General features: G+C 40.9%; 1 protein-coding gene across 1 annotated transcript; it reads right to left on the bottom strand.

Annotated features, from left to right (window-relative positions):
• Nucleotides 1-2,408: 2,408 nt before the first annotated feature.
• On the bottom strand, nt 2,409-13,551 carry LOC146483440 (monocarboxylate transporter 13-like). The gene is made up of 6 exons (XM_085105617.1): nt 13,052-13,551; nt 10,380-10,833; nt 6,465-7,039; nt 5,591-5,734; nt 5,100-5,328; nt 2,409-3,580 (listed from the first exon to the last, which is right to left on the bottom strand). Exons 2-6 carry the CDS (start codon nt 10,654-10,656, stop codon nt 3,402-3,404), a joined length of 1,404 nt encoding a protein of 467 aa, XP_084961743.1. The 5' UTR covers nt 10,657-10,833; nt 13,052-13,551; the 3' UTR covers nt 2,409-3,401.
• Between the last annotated feature and the right edge of the window lie 1,318 nt (nt 13,552-14,869).

The following is a 14,869-nucleotide window of genomic DNA, read 5'->3' as shown; positions in this document are numbered from 1 at the left end:
TGAATTTTGATTGGTTCATTGCGCTGTTTTCGTCTGTTATGATTGGCCATAGCAATTATTGGTTTTGGCTTTACAACACTCACTTGAAAACGGGTCTAAGAGTCCCATATACTTAGGAGCCATCTAGAGTTAAGAGAACTTCATAGATCTGGTCTAGGCTAATTAGCTGCTGTAAATCACAGGCGACACAGGACGTGGATACAAATAAGATGTGGCCTGTGGTTACAGAGAACATTCTTTGCCTAGATATGTACAGCTTTCTTTTTTTTATGTACAAACGATTTAAACCATAGGGGACAACCCCGTAAACACTAGTTAACATTACATTGTATGAGGTGGCTGGAGGGCAGCGTTCAATGTACTTGTATGTAATTTTAGTAAAAAATAGAATCCAATGTTAAATATGACTGGAATATAAGATAACGAAAAATACTTGGTTGGTCAAGTGAGTCGAATGAGTGGCATAAAATAAAAAGGAAAACTTTTTTTCTCTATTCCACTGTCGTATTTCCTGCCTGGAAACACATGCATTGTCTTCTGGCCGTCGGTCCCACCCTCATTTTAGAAAATAGCAAATCTGATCAGAAACGTAAATAAAATAAATAAACAACTTTATTATCCAACTCTGTTCGAATAACGCGCGGAACGAGTTCAAATATGACGCGATATTTGTACAGTTATTTGTCCTGTAAAAAACCGGTTTGGTGGGTCTTCGTATAGTTAAAACCGGTTTTCCAACGCGCGCTAATCTTGTTTCAGTTTTTTCCCTCAGTACAATTTTCTTTCAGTGCTACTTATAAGAAACGTGGTTGTTTGTATTTTGACGAGCCCGGATAACTCTTGAAAATATACAGCGATACAGCACAAAAATTTCTAATATATATGCGTTATTGACCAAGCGTGAGGTCAAGATGGCTGGATATTGGCCAAGTTCTTTTTTTGCGTTTTTATGGACCGAGACGAAGTCGAGGTCCATAAAAACGCAAAAAAAGAACGAGGCCAATATCCAGCCATCTTGACCGAACAAGCTTGGTCAATAAAGGATTTATTATATGGCTTTACCTTCAAGTTAAAACCGCAACAACAAAACAAAACAGGACATGAAACTGCTCTACTCGGAAAGATTTTTCTTCATAGCCGGCCGGTGCAAGATTTATTTTCAGTGCATTTTTGGATTAGCATGTAATCGTGGAAATCAAGAAATCCTAAATTATCTTAGTGCTCTAACTTTATAATGGCTTAAAGGGAGTATACAATTATTGAGAACGAAAAATTTGGATTTTCGCAAGAGCGGGAAGATTTGAATAGAATACCGCAAACTCGCCATTTTCAGCCGATCGCGGGGTGGCGTAAATAATAAACATTTTTCAGGACTTTTACACTGTTTTCGGCTTCTAATCATTAATTCTTGAATGAAACAATAGATTTTGAGATTGTATGCAAACATAAGCCGAAAAAAAACCCCGGGTGAATCGGAAAACTGGGCGAAACTTTGACAAGATTTTGTTGTTTACAACAAGCAAGACGCGGCTAAATTAAAAACGTGAGCTTCTTCGGCGAACTTGAAAAAAATACTTTTCTGAACTGCTCTAAACACTTAAAGCAACTTCCACTACGCTATGATTTAAATACAGTCATTTCAAACCTAGAGAACTTATCAATTTGGCACTCGACTTGAGACCATAAGTTTTACAAAATCAATTCTATCTAAAATTACTACACGTACGCAGAGCAACTCACCGATTCATTGTAGCTGAAACAAAATTTTCACTACACCAGGACGATTCCATTGTCTTTCCTTTCGTTTAGGTAAATGTTGAGAAAGTTTACCGAACTTTTTAGTGAACGTTTTCCCCCAAAACAACGAGAAAATCGAAGAAAAGATTGCAATGTTGTTGGGATTAAACTTTCGATGTCAAGCGGACGGGCAACGGGTAATCCCGAGCGGGCAAGATAGCTCCATCTTGCCCGCTCGGGTAGCCAATCACAGCGCAGGATTTGACTCATCTTGCCCGCTCGCGGAGCCAGCCATATAATAATAATTATTAAAAACTGGATCATTGTATAATGCAATTCGAGCGATTTGATTGGCTTAGCGGCCATGGTATATGAGTCATTATACCATGCCCGAGAAATAGAGACCATTGCATTGTCTTCTAATTGTTCTTGCAAAGCGAAATCAACAAGATCTAGCAATGTTTCTTGATTGTTTTTTTAATAAAACAATTATTCCACTCGCGCTTGTTGGATATGAGATGATTATAGCCAACTCGGCGCTGCGCGCCTCGTTGGCTATCTATCATCTCATATCCAACGCGCGCTCGTGAAATAATTGTTAATTATATGTTTAAGCGTCAAAGTGTTTAGCACTGCAGTACTAATGAAAGACACTGTAAATGACTCAAATAAACATTTTGATGCTGATCTTTATTAAGGTGGTTTACAGAAGGGTGCTTTTAAAAGCTAAATAGATAAGAAAAAAATAAGTATATTGGAAATCATATGAACTCAATTTGTACTCGGGTGGATAAGAAAGTAAATCTAAGCAAAATAAAAATAAAATAAATAAATAAATAAAAATAACTACAAAATGGCCTTAAACAGAGAGACCAACGTGTAACCTTAACCAACCTAAACGTTTTGCATTTAAATAGCCTGCACTAAGATCTGCTTTTTCCCCAGTCATAATTAAACTGCCCAAAAATTCTTCTGTATTAGGAATTCGTGTATTTGCATAGAATGCATAGCCTAGTGGAGTCGTGACAGACTTCATTAGGACACACGTACTATTCTTATGTATCAGTTTGATCTCAGATCTGATTACACTTTCACAACCAGCCTCAGTAATAACTTCAAAAGGGAACATACCCGAGCAAATTTTCCTTCGCCAATCTCGTACCAAGATGTTTGCCTTCCTAAGAGTGAGAGGATCTGGGTACGAGATGATCCCTACAAGTCTGCATGTGACCTGAGGTTTATATTCTCGTGTGCTCGACAAATTATGCCAACTTTTCTCACTTTCTGATAACCTCTTCGACCACACGAACAGGTCCAAGTTGTCCAAAAGCTTACAAGGAAAACTTTGTTACGATGAACCAGCTTTAGCATTTCTTTTCGAGTTTTGATATTGCAGTCAGAGAGTCGCAAATGGACTGTGTAACCAAGTATCAAAGGGTAACTAAAATGAAGAGAAATTCCTGATAGAAAGTACAATGCAAAGGTCTCACTTGCCGGTTGAAAAAAAAAATGGGTTTCGGTTGATCTTCGAGGCACAAAACAGGCTCAGGTGTTTGTTTCAGGTGAGAAATGGGACCATTTGGGTCTAGCTCCGGGGGGAGCCTGCCAGGCACCCTACCCACACCCGGTGGGGGGGGGGGGGGAGGTGGTGGCAGGCGCGTTTATTAGAGAACTGTGACTTTTTCAATGACAAACAGCTCCTCAGTCTTCTCATTAACTGAAAACAGTCCATCTTCTTCCTTGAAGCAGCGTAAGGCAAAAACAATGAGAGAGCTGATTATGATGATGGAGCCGGCTATGTAGAAGGCAGGTACATATGAACCTAACTCATCTGCAATAAAACCTGGAGAAAAAACCAACATCATCTTAGAGACGGTGCCTACTTTTGTTACTACACATACGTTCTGCGCATCTGGAGATACTCGGGTTTCCTATAGGTGGTGCCTACTAATACAGGGATATTTTTGCGCGGTTTAAAACTATGCGGAGAAAGCAGAACCGTAGCAAGTGCTCTTGGTATCCAAAAAGAAAACTGGGGGAAACCATGCATTCTTTAGAGATAAGTTTCAATTTGGGAAAAACACCATACATTGCTTACAGTATTTTACTGCTTTTTAGAATAATTGTTGCTTAATTGTCTCGAAAAACGCGTGGTTACCCCCCAATTTTCTTTTTGGATTTCAATAGTCCTTGCTAAGGTCTGCTTTTTCCACATAGTCGTAAACCGCGCAAAAATACTCCGGTATTAGTGGGCACCGTCCTTAAGTCAAAAAAAAAAAAAAAAAAAAAAAAAAAAAAAAAAAAAAAAACTTAGTTGGAGTCATGTTGAGTTGAAGGTGTAGTTAGGTTGTCAGTTAAATCCTTAGAGAAGGCTTCAACAAAACCTAAGAAGACACTCCGGTACCTATTTCTCTGCGAGTGTCTTACTGAGTGTTCAACACTTATCTCTGTAGTATAAACCCAATACTTTATAATGTTTCAACGCGGAATGTTACGTAAATTTGCAGGATCCCGTGAGATGAACTACACAGATTTTTGATGGGACGATCATAAGCCGCCCAAAGCACGAAAAATGTAACATATTTTAGAACAAAATGTATGATGAGAAAGTTTTCAATTTGTTGATATGTTTTAAACCTGGTGAAAAAATGTCAATGATAGATGTATTTTTCAGTCAGTGCCATAGGCATACGCGGAAAACAAAATCCTAATTTCACATATCACATTTTTTTCACATATGCCACTCATCAAGGTTCAAATCCTAGCAGTATGCAGGACAGCTCCCATTAGTCTCCCATGCTTTGTGGTAGAGCATCCAAACTAGTAATCGTAAGGTCATAGGTTTGACTCCAGTTGGTAGCACCTGGTTTCTCTCTTTGCAAGTACCCCTGTGTCACTGACTGAAGATGCATCTATCAAAATGTTTGACTTTTTAGTTTCGTTAACTATTCATGAGATTTTGAACTATTTAATTTCCCCGTTTAAGTCTTAAATTGAAGCCAAGCCATTCGCCCTAACTCAGACAAAGTGTCACTCTTTTATGCTTACAGCGAACAGGCTTCAAACCATACATTTTGGAATGGAGAGGATTGCACCCCTCTGCCCTCCGTGCTCCATTCCTCGGACGTTGTACCCCAGGAACGAATGTTTGGCTTATCTTCAGAGTTGATAACTAAACTTAACGGTGGCCAATTTACCTTTACTTATCAACTCTGTTGATAGACCAAACATTCGTTTCTGCTCCACAGCGACCCGGCACCACAGTTTCTAAAACTTATCCTCATATCCAGTTGTTCCTAAGGGTTTGGGTTGGGGAAATTAAAGGAGCCATTTGGTATTATTTCGATGTTCAAACCTCGTACCTGCAAATGGTGGGCCAATAGCCATTGTGAGAGATATAAAAAACTGCCAGAAGCCAAAGGACTTGGAGCGCGCATGGTCGGGTACACAGGTCAATATAAGGTAGTTAATGGGTGTGGCTGATGACCCCTCTGCAAAACCAAAGGTGACGAAGTACACCATGAGAAGAATGTAGCTGTTGGAACTCAGAGGACACAGCAATGTCGCGGCACCCATGACAAACCCTGCTGCCTAATTGCAGAAGGGACATAAAAGATATGACAGAAAGTAATATTTAGTAGCTTTCCTTCAGCGGTACACCTCTACTGTAACATGTGAGATTGCAAAACAGTCGTTGTATTCGTTTAAGACAAGCGTGGATCGCGCGGGCACCTCAAAAGCTCTCCGTATATACACTCGTTCCAGACCTTTTGTTTGAAGAGCGCGCACATTCGTTGACAGACCAAAACAAAAATACGATTATTTGGCAGTCTACGGACATTTTAGCTGGTACCTGGAAAATATGCTGAGCGTAAAGTGTGTTGGAGTCGCATAATTTGCCGATCAGCAGCCTGGCTATGACCGAAGCGATACCAAATCCCAGGTACAACCGCGCTGCATCGGCTGCTTCGATGCCAAGATCCTTGCAGTAACTTGCCTTTCAAAGAGAAACAAACGAATCACCAATCAGTATGTTTGACTAACCTTTCGTATGTCACCCTCTCAAATATGGGAGTCGCGGTGATCCTAGGACTCTAACGACCTAGTAGTCAATAAATCATATGCTAACTATTCCCTTAAATATAAAGCCCCCACCCCTTCCCCCCCCCCTCCCCTCCCGCGCATACGTCTGTCATCCTCCTTCCTCCTCTCCGGTTACGAATTTGATCTCTCGGTTAATATGGTGGGAGATACTACATTCAATTTTATGGTATGGAATAAGAACTGTTCCATACCATCTGGGCCCAGTTGTTCAAAGAGCGGATGACTTTATCCACTGGATAAGTCACTATCCAGCGGAGCAAATGTACTCCAACTAACGCTTTTGGCAAGTTTTCCACACAATCCCACACTTAAATTTTACATACGCTTGTACTCTATCCAAAAATTATAGGACTATCGGGAAAATGCCGATCTGCGGGATACCGACCTATCCAGTGGATAAAATTAGCAGCTCTTTGAACAAAAAACACATCATGCGAATTATCTTCCTGTTTCGGGTTATAATGCCGTTGCTTAACATACTTCAGGCTAGGCTCGATCGTTATCATCCCCTGCTCGTGGGAAATAGCCCGTGCTTCTTCCCGAAAGATCTCTTTTTGGAAAGGAATACCTGCGAGGAGAGGGAGAAAGGCAGAAATTGAGCCTATCCTGAAGCCTTATCTCACCATGTGAAGTTGAGGTATTTGATGTCCAAGATATAAAACAGCAGTCGATGTTGCGAATACCAGAAATGGCGGATGCCTCCAGAGAGAAAACGCCTTCGAGTGACCATCCCTTCTTTCACGTTTGATTCCCTTTTCATTTCGAAGTTCGTTTTGGACGTTGCTCTTAAACACGAACCCGAAGACACAGATGGGTGACACCACACCTGCCCACAAAAGAAATGTCCTTCTCCAACCGAGTCGCGAAAGTAAAGCCTGTAGAAGCGGACTGACTATCATAATGCCCGCCGCGTGACCCGCTACCAAAGTCCCCGTGGCCAAAGACCGCCTCTTCAGAAATGACGCTGACACTACTAAAAATATGGCTGTATGGATACAGCTGGCTCCGAATCCAAATGAACAGCTGTAAGTTATGTAGAGCATCCACAGACGGGGCACTTGCGAGCTTGCTAATAGGCTGGTGATGCACGTCAAAGCACCGCTTATGCTTACGGCGCGGGAGCCAAAACGGTCGCACAATTTTGCTGACAGTGGTCCAAAAAACGACGCACAAGACATGCACAATGATCCAACCCACGCTGCGAACAAAGAGAGTCCAAAAATGAATAATTAAGAAACAAAAGCGGTGTGCGGGACTTATTTATCATGGATTTTGAACAAAACTTGAACTTGTTTTCTCAGTTTGAACTTACAACCGGACTCAAACATAGCAGTATAAGTGGTGTATGACAATGCCATTCTTACCTTAACACTGATTCTGAACTTTGAAGACCTACTTTTCCCATAGATGAGCTGACCGATATTTTGACCATTGGCATCCCTGAGTTTTGAAGGTTTTGTCTGTTCTAATATTGAAAGGGGTGGGGAGAGGGATGGTGGCTGCATTGAGACGGCGGTAAAATGGGTTGTTTCTAATCTCGTACCCTGATCTCAGTTGGTTCGGGAATGTCGAAATGTGAGCGTGGGAGATCTGGGTACGAGATTAGGTTGTTTCTAGAATGGATATTCAAATAGTGATAGCCCTGATGTCGACGAGAGCTGAAGCCCATTTATTAGGTAGAGAACTGAGAGAATAGGACATTGAACACGAAAATTTTACCGATAAATATCAGGTGACTTGTTCTGTGTTGCATTTTATCAAACGCTAAACTGGTTTCCAGTCTCCCGGACACTATTTTTCTCATTTTGAGCTACCTTATTCTCCTTTATTTTCGCGGGACTTAAATTTCGCGAAAATTTTCTCGGCACATTTCGCGATCGCGGAGAAAAATTGTCAGTGTTTGCAGGGAATTTAATTTCGCCAAATTGACTATTAAGTGACTTTATTTTTTCTTTTTTACAAAAATTGTACGTTAATCAACAAACGAAACAAAACCAATATGCTGTCCCTTAGCGGCAGCTGTATTCCTCTAAAAGTCAGTCTTACAGTAAGAAAAAAAAAGTCTTCTTGTTCTTCCGAGTCATTATCGAGAATCGAGAGTATCGTTACATGTCCTATCTAGGAGATCTCAATAGAACCTTCAGTCTCTTCAACTGGATTCTCAGGGGGAAGACTAAACGATTCATCTAATAGTTGGGCGATGCCACCCTTAAGCGATGTGGCGCCTCCAATATCACTGCTGAGATGGTTGAAATGGACGATACACAAAGGAGCAGGGCAATAATGGAAAGATATAAGACGCGCGTAACTACACACTACAAGGAGCCGGGACAGGATGGTCAATTTGACGACTGTACAAGTTTAGGATGTATCGGAGAAACTGTGCGAAGATGATTACTCAGATGCCGAAGAAGAACTTGAGGCGAATCTTGACACTGATTAACATCTAAAGTTGATAGATGATAGCTCCTTGTACTAACACCTTGTGTTAAAAATTGTTTAGGACCCTTGAAAACACAAATACATGATTTTCTTATGTCCGGTACATTTCGCGAGATCAAAGTTCGCGGTCGTTATTTTTCGCGGGTCTTCAAGTACGCGGATTTTTTAAAATCGCGAATTAAGAACCCGCGAAAATTAAGGAGAATATAAAGCCCGAGGGGCGGGGGGGGACTCCCATATGAAACAGACGGGGATGCTCGTCGTCTCGCTTAGGGGTGTAAATTTTGGATTTTGGTCTCGCTTAGGGTGTTCCGGGCAAAGTGCCAATATTTCAAGCCGCCACGGTCTCGTTTAGGGTTCCTTGAAGAAACACAGAATTACGCGAAGAGAAACAGAAGTCAAATTTTCTTTTTAACTTGTTTTGTTTACCGCATTAGGGGTCAAAATTTGCTTAAGCTACGCCCAGATTGGTCTCCTTTAGGGGTCACAAAAAGCTTGAGCCACGCCCAGATGGTCTCCTTTAGGGGTTGAATTCAAAATTTCCAACAAGCATCCCCGTCTGTTCCATATGGGAGTCCCGCCCCCCCCCCCCCCCCCGGGATATAAAGGTACTTTGTACACCCAAAAAAGCACCTCTCGTGCTTTAGTCATTCAAGTCATGCGTAAACGAAAACAACAACTGTTTAAAATCTGTAAAATGCATACTTATAATTTCAGTTGTTCTAGCCATTTTCGTGACCTCCTCCGATATAGGATTAATCTGTCGTCTATATTTTGCATTTGGCCTACAAGAGAACCGGCAACACTCATCGGTTTTGTTTCATTGACCGAATGAAAATTAGTATTTCCTTTTATTAATTCGTAGCCTCCCACGCAGACGTTCTTAGGGGTTCGTCACGCGTTCCTGCCCCACGAACGTCTGCTGAAACGAACAGCCACTTCCGTTCGTCGGCAAATTGCCTTTGTCTGAACAGACCAATCAGCATTGACTCATTATGACAAGTAAAGCCAATCACATACTACGAAACAATTAAAATCATCACCAGTGGAGATATTTTTCAACCACGCTTCCGGACGTGCATACACGATTGAAATTTTTCCTTCCACAAAACCCTTTGCATTTTCTTCAGTGATTTCACTGAGAGAAGCGGCAAGAATTCCAAGATTTGCCAGTTTGTCTACCTGGTCTTTCATAAGATTTACAATCGGCGAAACCACAACGACAATCAGTGACCAGCAGCTTCAAGAATTGAATTGTAAACAAACGCCAGAGCTTGATAAATAAGTGACTTTCCATAAACAGTTGGAAGGTTTACGAACGTACAGGTTTTCTTCTGCGCAAATTGCACTATGACTTCTCTTTGATACGCATTCAACTCCCTTATACCAAACGTTTGGCACACATGACCAAAAACAACATTTAAGTCCGCCATCCCTCGGGTAATATTTTTAATATCAAACACGAGTTTACCCAAAATTGGGAAACGGCTCCTGATTGGTCCCTGGTCGACGAACGGAAGTGGCTGTTCGTTTCAGCAGACAGTTCGTGGGGCAGGAACGCGTGACGAACCCCTAAGAACGTCTGCGTGGGAGGCTAATTAATTCGTTGCTTGACATTTGATTTAGTAATTAATTGCGTGATTGACAGTCAATGACGTAATAGCTAACTAAAAATTGACCTTTGAGTTCACATGACGGCACATGACATGAGTTTTTACAAGAATGCGTGCAAAGAGAGAAATGTTCTGTTCTGCTGACAGATTTTTGCTTTTCACCGAAATATTTTGACTGGATAACGAAGCTATATGTTTTGTAACCGATTGGATTTTGAGTGTTGCAATTTTATATTTCTCGCATGCAATTTTCATGAATCGCTCGCTATTACGTTTCTCAAGAATTATGTATTCTTACAGATCGAATAAAACTAAAATTAAAGATTATACGATTCCGTGTCCAGTCGTCTATTCCAGAACCATTTTTCCCCGGACCAGGTTTACTGCTTTGGTATTGCAGATTTTAATTACAATCCCTGTGCTGAGTACCTCGTCCCTAGTCTGTTTGTTGCACACTGGGTATACACGAAAATCATTTATTACCTGTGCGCGCTTTCCCTTCATGGAACTCTTCTATGAAGACAGGATTTAGCACACCAAAACTAAACACAAGTCCAAGGATTATTACACTGGATGTTAAGCCAAGGACGCAGATAAACCATGCCCATGCGCTATCAGGTTCGTCCACTTTGATGTCTTTTAACGCTGCGAAGACACAACCTCCCTCAGCTTGGACCAAAACAGAGCAAGCAGTCGCAGGCGGCGTATAATTCTCGCTTGACCTCTGTGTTTTGGATCTAAAGGCTTCTGCGGGATTCATTAGCAAGGAAATTCGTGTGAACACACGTCTCTTTGTGAGGAGGATCACGGATGGAGATGTCGGAGTATGCCTCCTAATAAATCTTGCCGGGTAAATATTATGAAGATGGGAGCTGTCGGAAATGCAAATCACTAATCCTAATGCACGCGCAATTAATCTGTCGTTGGCATCTTAAGACTGCAAAAATGGAAATCAAAACCTAATGTAAGTGGAGAGCCGACAGGAATGAGAGTCAGCGGGCTCCTGGCGTCTGTAAGTACGTCTGATGAGGATAAAAATAGCATGGGTCGCCTGAACAAGGAAAGTATGTTAAACCGGCAGAGGGTGAAATTCTCAATTGTCGAGCTACTCGCTGCTAAACGGAGAAGGAGACAAATTTTGTCTTCTGTTCATATGGGAAATTTCAGTCCGGTTACTGTTAAGAAGACAGAAAACGAACTGGCGTGCGTGCGGATAGAGTGCGGGCACGCATAGAGACATTTGAATTATCGTAAGCATTTACAGTTTGGTAAGTAAGTTACGCGTACTATTGTCGCGTGTGTAAGATGTTTTTGGGTTGAGACGGTTTATTTGGGGGAGTTTTTTGGTAAAGTTTAGTGCCAACCGCGTGATTGTTTTTGAGGGTTTTTTTTTCTTTGCCGATTACCGTGCTTTTTTGTTTTAGAAGAGTTTTCCGCAACCGCTCGCGAACAGGTTACCGAGACAAAAAAGGCGCGTTTCTCCACTTGGAAATTCTCTTCCTTTGAACGTTTGTCGAAATCATCATTGGCAATAGCCCTTTTTTTTGTTTGTTTGTTTGTTTGTTTTTTTTTGTTTTTTTTTTTTTTGCAGTTGTGTGCTTAGTGACCTGGCCTTGGATTGTAAGCGAGGCTTGGGGTGACCTTGTTTTGAAACAAACCTCACTGCTTTTCATATGTAGATCATGCTGTTCTTATGCTAACTAGTTTGCATTTTCATATGAAAAGCAGTGATGTTTGTATCAAAACAAAGTCACCCAGCTTCGCTTCCAATCGAAATCCAAGGCCAGGTCACGCAACTGTAAAATGGGCAATTGGCAACTGTGACGCAACTACATGCACGAACATAGATGCATCGTCCACGTAAAAGTTTTTTCATCTCCGCTCGCAGCTCTTAATTCCAGGGACTGAACTTTTTTTTTTATCAGCGTCGAGGGCCATTTTTGAGTCGTCCGGGTAACCGGGCTCCGGTGGTGGAGCGTTCATATAAGGGAGACATGGGTGAGCGACGGACGGCAACCGGAAGTCGAATTTTTTCCTTTTTGGAGCGTTTTGACGCCATCACGTTTGTAACGTGAAGCCACAGACATCCAACAAGAACTTTTCCCGTCCGTTGTGAGGAGCAAAAACTCGCCAAAAAGGAAACATTCGACTTCCGGTTGCCGTTCGTGGCTCACGAACGTCTGTGCTTAGGCTCCCCATTTCCAGCCCAGTTACCGAGATCTCGGCAACTGAGCTAGGCCGCCTTCTCATGTGAACACACTGAAATATTTACAGACACCAAAACTGGTACAAAAAGGCGACGAAACTTATCAGACCAGCGGAGATTTCCTTTATCATCATTGTCCTAAGACGAATAGGCCTTATCACGGTTTTCGACGCCATTTTGACGGTAGGCAAACAGGCTTGAACAGTGTTTGTATGGAAATCTGATGTCAAATAATTTTCATAAAACATCGCTTCTGAAAAATTCATGAATTGGAAACTTTTGGCACTAGGAAAAGGATTTTAAGAACAAAATTGGAGGGATGTAGCTGTGCCAGAAAGCGTCCAGTCGTGTTTTGAACTTTCCATACATTTCCCTGTATTTTTTCCCGCGAACTATTTTTTAGTAGCAGCTCACGGCTGGTTTGCTATACAGACAAATGTATGGAAAGTTCAAAACACGAATGGACGCTTTCTGTCGCAGCTACATCCCCCCGATTTTGTCCTTAAAATCCTTTCCCTAGTGCCAAAAGTTTTCAATTCATGAATTTTTCAGAAGCGATGTTTTATGAAAATTATTTGACATCGGATTTCCATACAAACACTGTTATTTCAAGCCTGTTTGCCTACCCGTCAAAATGGCGTCGAAAACCGTGATAAGGCCTATTCTAAATGAAAATACAGTACAATAAACGGTGAACAGAAAGTTCGTGAGCACGTAGCTATCACGGCGATCCGATACACTTGTAATTGTGTAACGAGTAGGATTGATATTATAATAAATATTGACAAGTGTCAGCAATGGTTAAAAAAATCCAAGTTTGCTACACATTGTGCTAATTGTTTCTCAAATTAAGCTTCGGAAATAAGAAAATAAGACTGAAAATCTATAACAATAAATCGATAAAACACGATCAGAAAATTAAAATGACGAACTGAAAATAACATTGTACCTGAAGAGTGTATCTCTGTGGCTTGTAAGAACTAAAACGAACGAATATTTCGAAGACGAAGACGTTCGCGAGACTTGCGCCAATAGACCTTTTTCATCAATGGTGGCCGATAAGTTATTCTTTTATTTTTATGAAAATTAGCCTTACTAGCTTCGTTAGCATGTGTCAAGTTCAATGGAATTTTTACTCAAAAATGAGGTTAGTAGGGCTTAAATTAACATGTATTTTTAAAAACAACAACAAATCGGCCGCCATTTAGAAAAAGGCCCACAGCAACTGAAAATCGAAACCTAAGCATTCTAGTCACTGTCCCAAGGGAGAAGTATCACGGGAATTTTGTCCTTTTTATCGTGGAAATGATTCGACATCGGCCTTCACTTAGTTACGCGAAATAAATTTAGAAAATCAACAACTGAGAAATCAACTGGATTCTTGAAAGGAACAACTCAAGACCTGCTCTAGCGCATTTTGGAAAGGAAAACGCGAGGACTTGAAAATTGTTATCCTAACTTTTCTCAAGTTGCGGTCCATTATAACCAAGTCCATCTGTGGCCAGAGACACTCATCGATAGTTGTCGTAGTACAATGGGGTGACAATCAATAACAAATTTGAACAATACTTTTAGGTTTCTGTTGATAAAAAAAAAGAGCGTTTTGGAGTTTTTGATATAGCACACGGATTCCCGTGATACTTCCCCTTTAATGAACAAAAGATAATTATTATTCAGCTGAAATTGTAATTGCTAAACTATCCACACCATTGTTCGTAAGTCACGCATTCTCCAGGACGAAGGATTGTCACGCGTTAATAATGGAAAACTGTCAATGTTCTCACCAGAGATCTCGGCAACCGGGCAAACCTTCCTTCTCATGTGATTACATTGAAATATATTATGAAATTCCTCAATTCCTCTTAAGCCGCAAAAAAACTGTGAACCGTAATTCTTGTAATCTCGCAACGAATCAAACAAAACCTCTGATTCATCGAGATAACTCTTAAAGGAAAGTAAATTTGACGTTTAAACGTGGCTTTATAGTTTTAAATATTGAAACATTTACGAAGAAAATGATAATGAGGCGACGGTTCTCGGCAACCGGGCAAGCCTTTTTTCGAATGTGAATACATTGAAATATTTTCAAAGAAAATAGTATCGAGGCGACAGTTCTTGGCAACCGGGCAAGCCTTCCTTCTCATGTGAATACATTGAAATATTTACAAAGGAAATGGTGGTGAGGAACCTCTCATCTAAATGACCTAAATAGATTAAAGTATTTACAAAGGAAATGTAAGGAAATGGTAGAGTTAAAAGCTAACACTTAAGCCGTTATCCGTAAAAGCCACTAACCCATTGATACCCTCTTTTGTTGCAAACTGTTGTGTTTCTTGGTACGGCTATTTGTCTTTTGGTTCTTACTTTATTGTTGTAGCTTCTAAAAGAGCTGTGCAACCACAGGCGTCCCAAGCTCACGTTTAGAGAAAGCTTAAGAGCAATTCTCCAGGAAAGTGAAGCAAAGTTGGAAATGAAAATTTTTAACCCCCCTTCATTTTTTGTGTGGAGTAGTACCTGGAGGGATGAACAAAAACAGCCATATATGGATCGGCAGGTGCGTCGTTGCCATGGAAACCGCACTTGATCACGTCGGCCTGAGGTCTATGTTTTGACCCAAAAATTCACTCTCAAATAGTAAAAATAAACGAGTCTGGTTCTCGAGTGCATGAGAACCAATTCAAATGAAATTCATACTGATAGTAGAGGCACTATCCCAGTTTATGAAAATTGCCGTTAGAGTATTTTGGGTTCTATAATCAGGAAGACA

Source organism: Pavona decussata, unplaced genomic scaffold (assembly GCF_977016875.1).
Source record: "Pavona decussata unplaced genomic scaffold, jaPavDecu1.1 SCAFFOLD_38, whole genome shotgun sequence".
In the NCBI taxonomy this organism is placed as follows: domain Eukaryota; kingdom Metazoa; phylum Cnidaria; class Anthozoa; order Scleractinia; family Agariciidae; genus Pavona; species Pavona decussata.
This window is presented reverse-complemented; position numbering and strand designations above follow the sequence as displayed.

Coding starts and splice junctions, on each gene's coding strand:
- LOC146483440 (XM_085105617.1), bottom strand. CDS start 10,656: ATGAATCCCGCAGAAGCCTTTAGATCCAAAACACAGAGGTCAAGCGAG. Junction 7,040..10,379: donor TGAAGGGAAAGCGCGCACAG/GTAATAAATGAT, acceptor CTTTGTTCGCAG/CGTGGGTTGGATCATTGTGC. Junction 5,329..5,590: donor ACGCTCAGCATATTTTCCAG/GTACCAGCTAAA, acceptor TTCTGCAATTAG/GCAGCAGGGTTTGTCATGGG.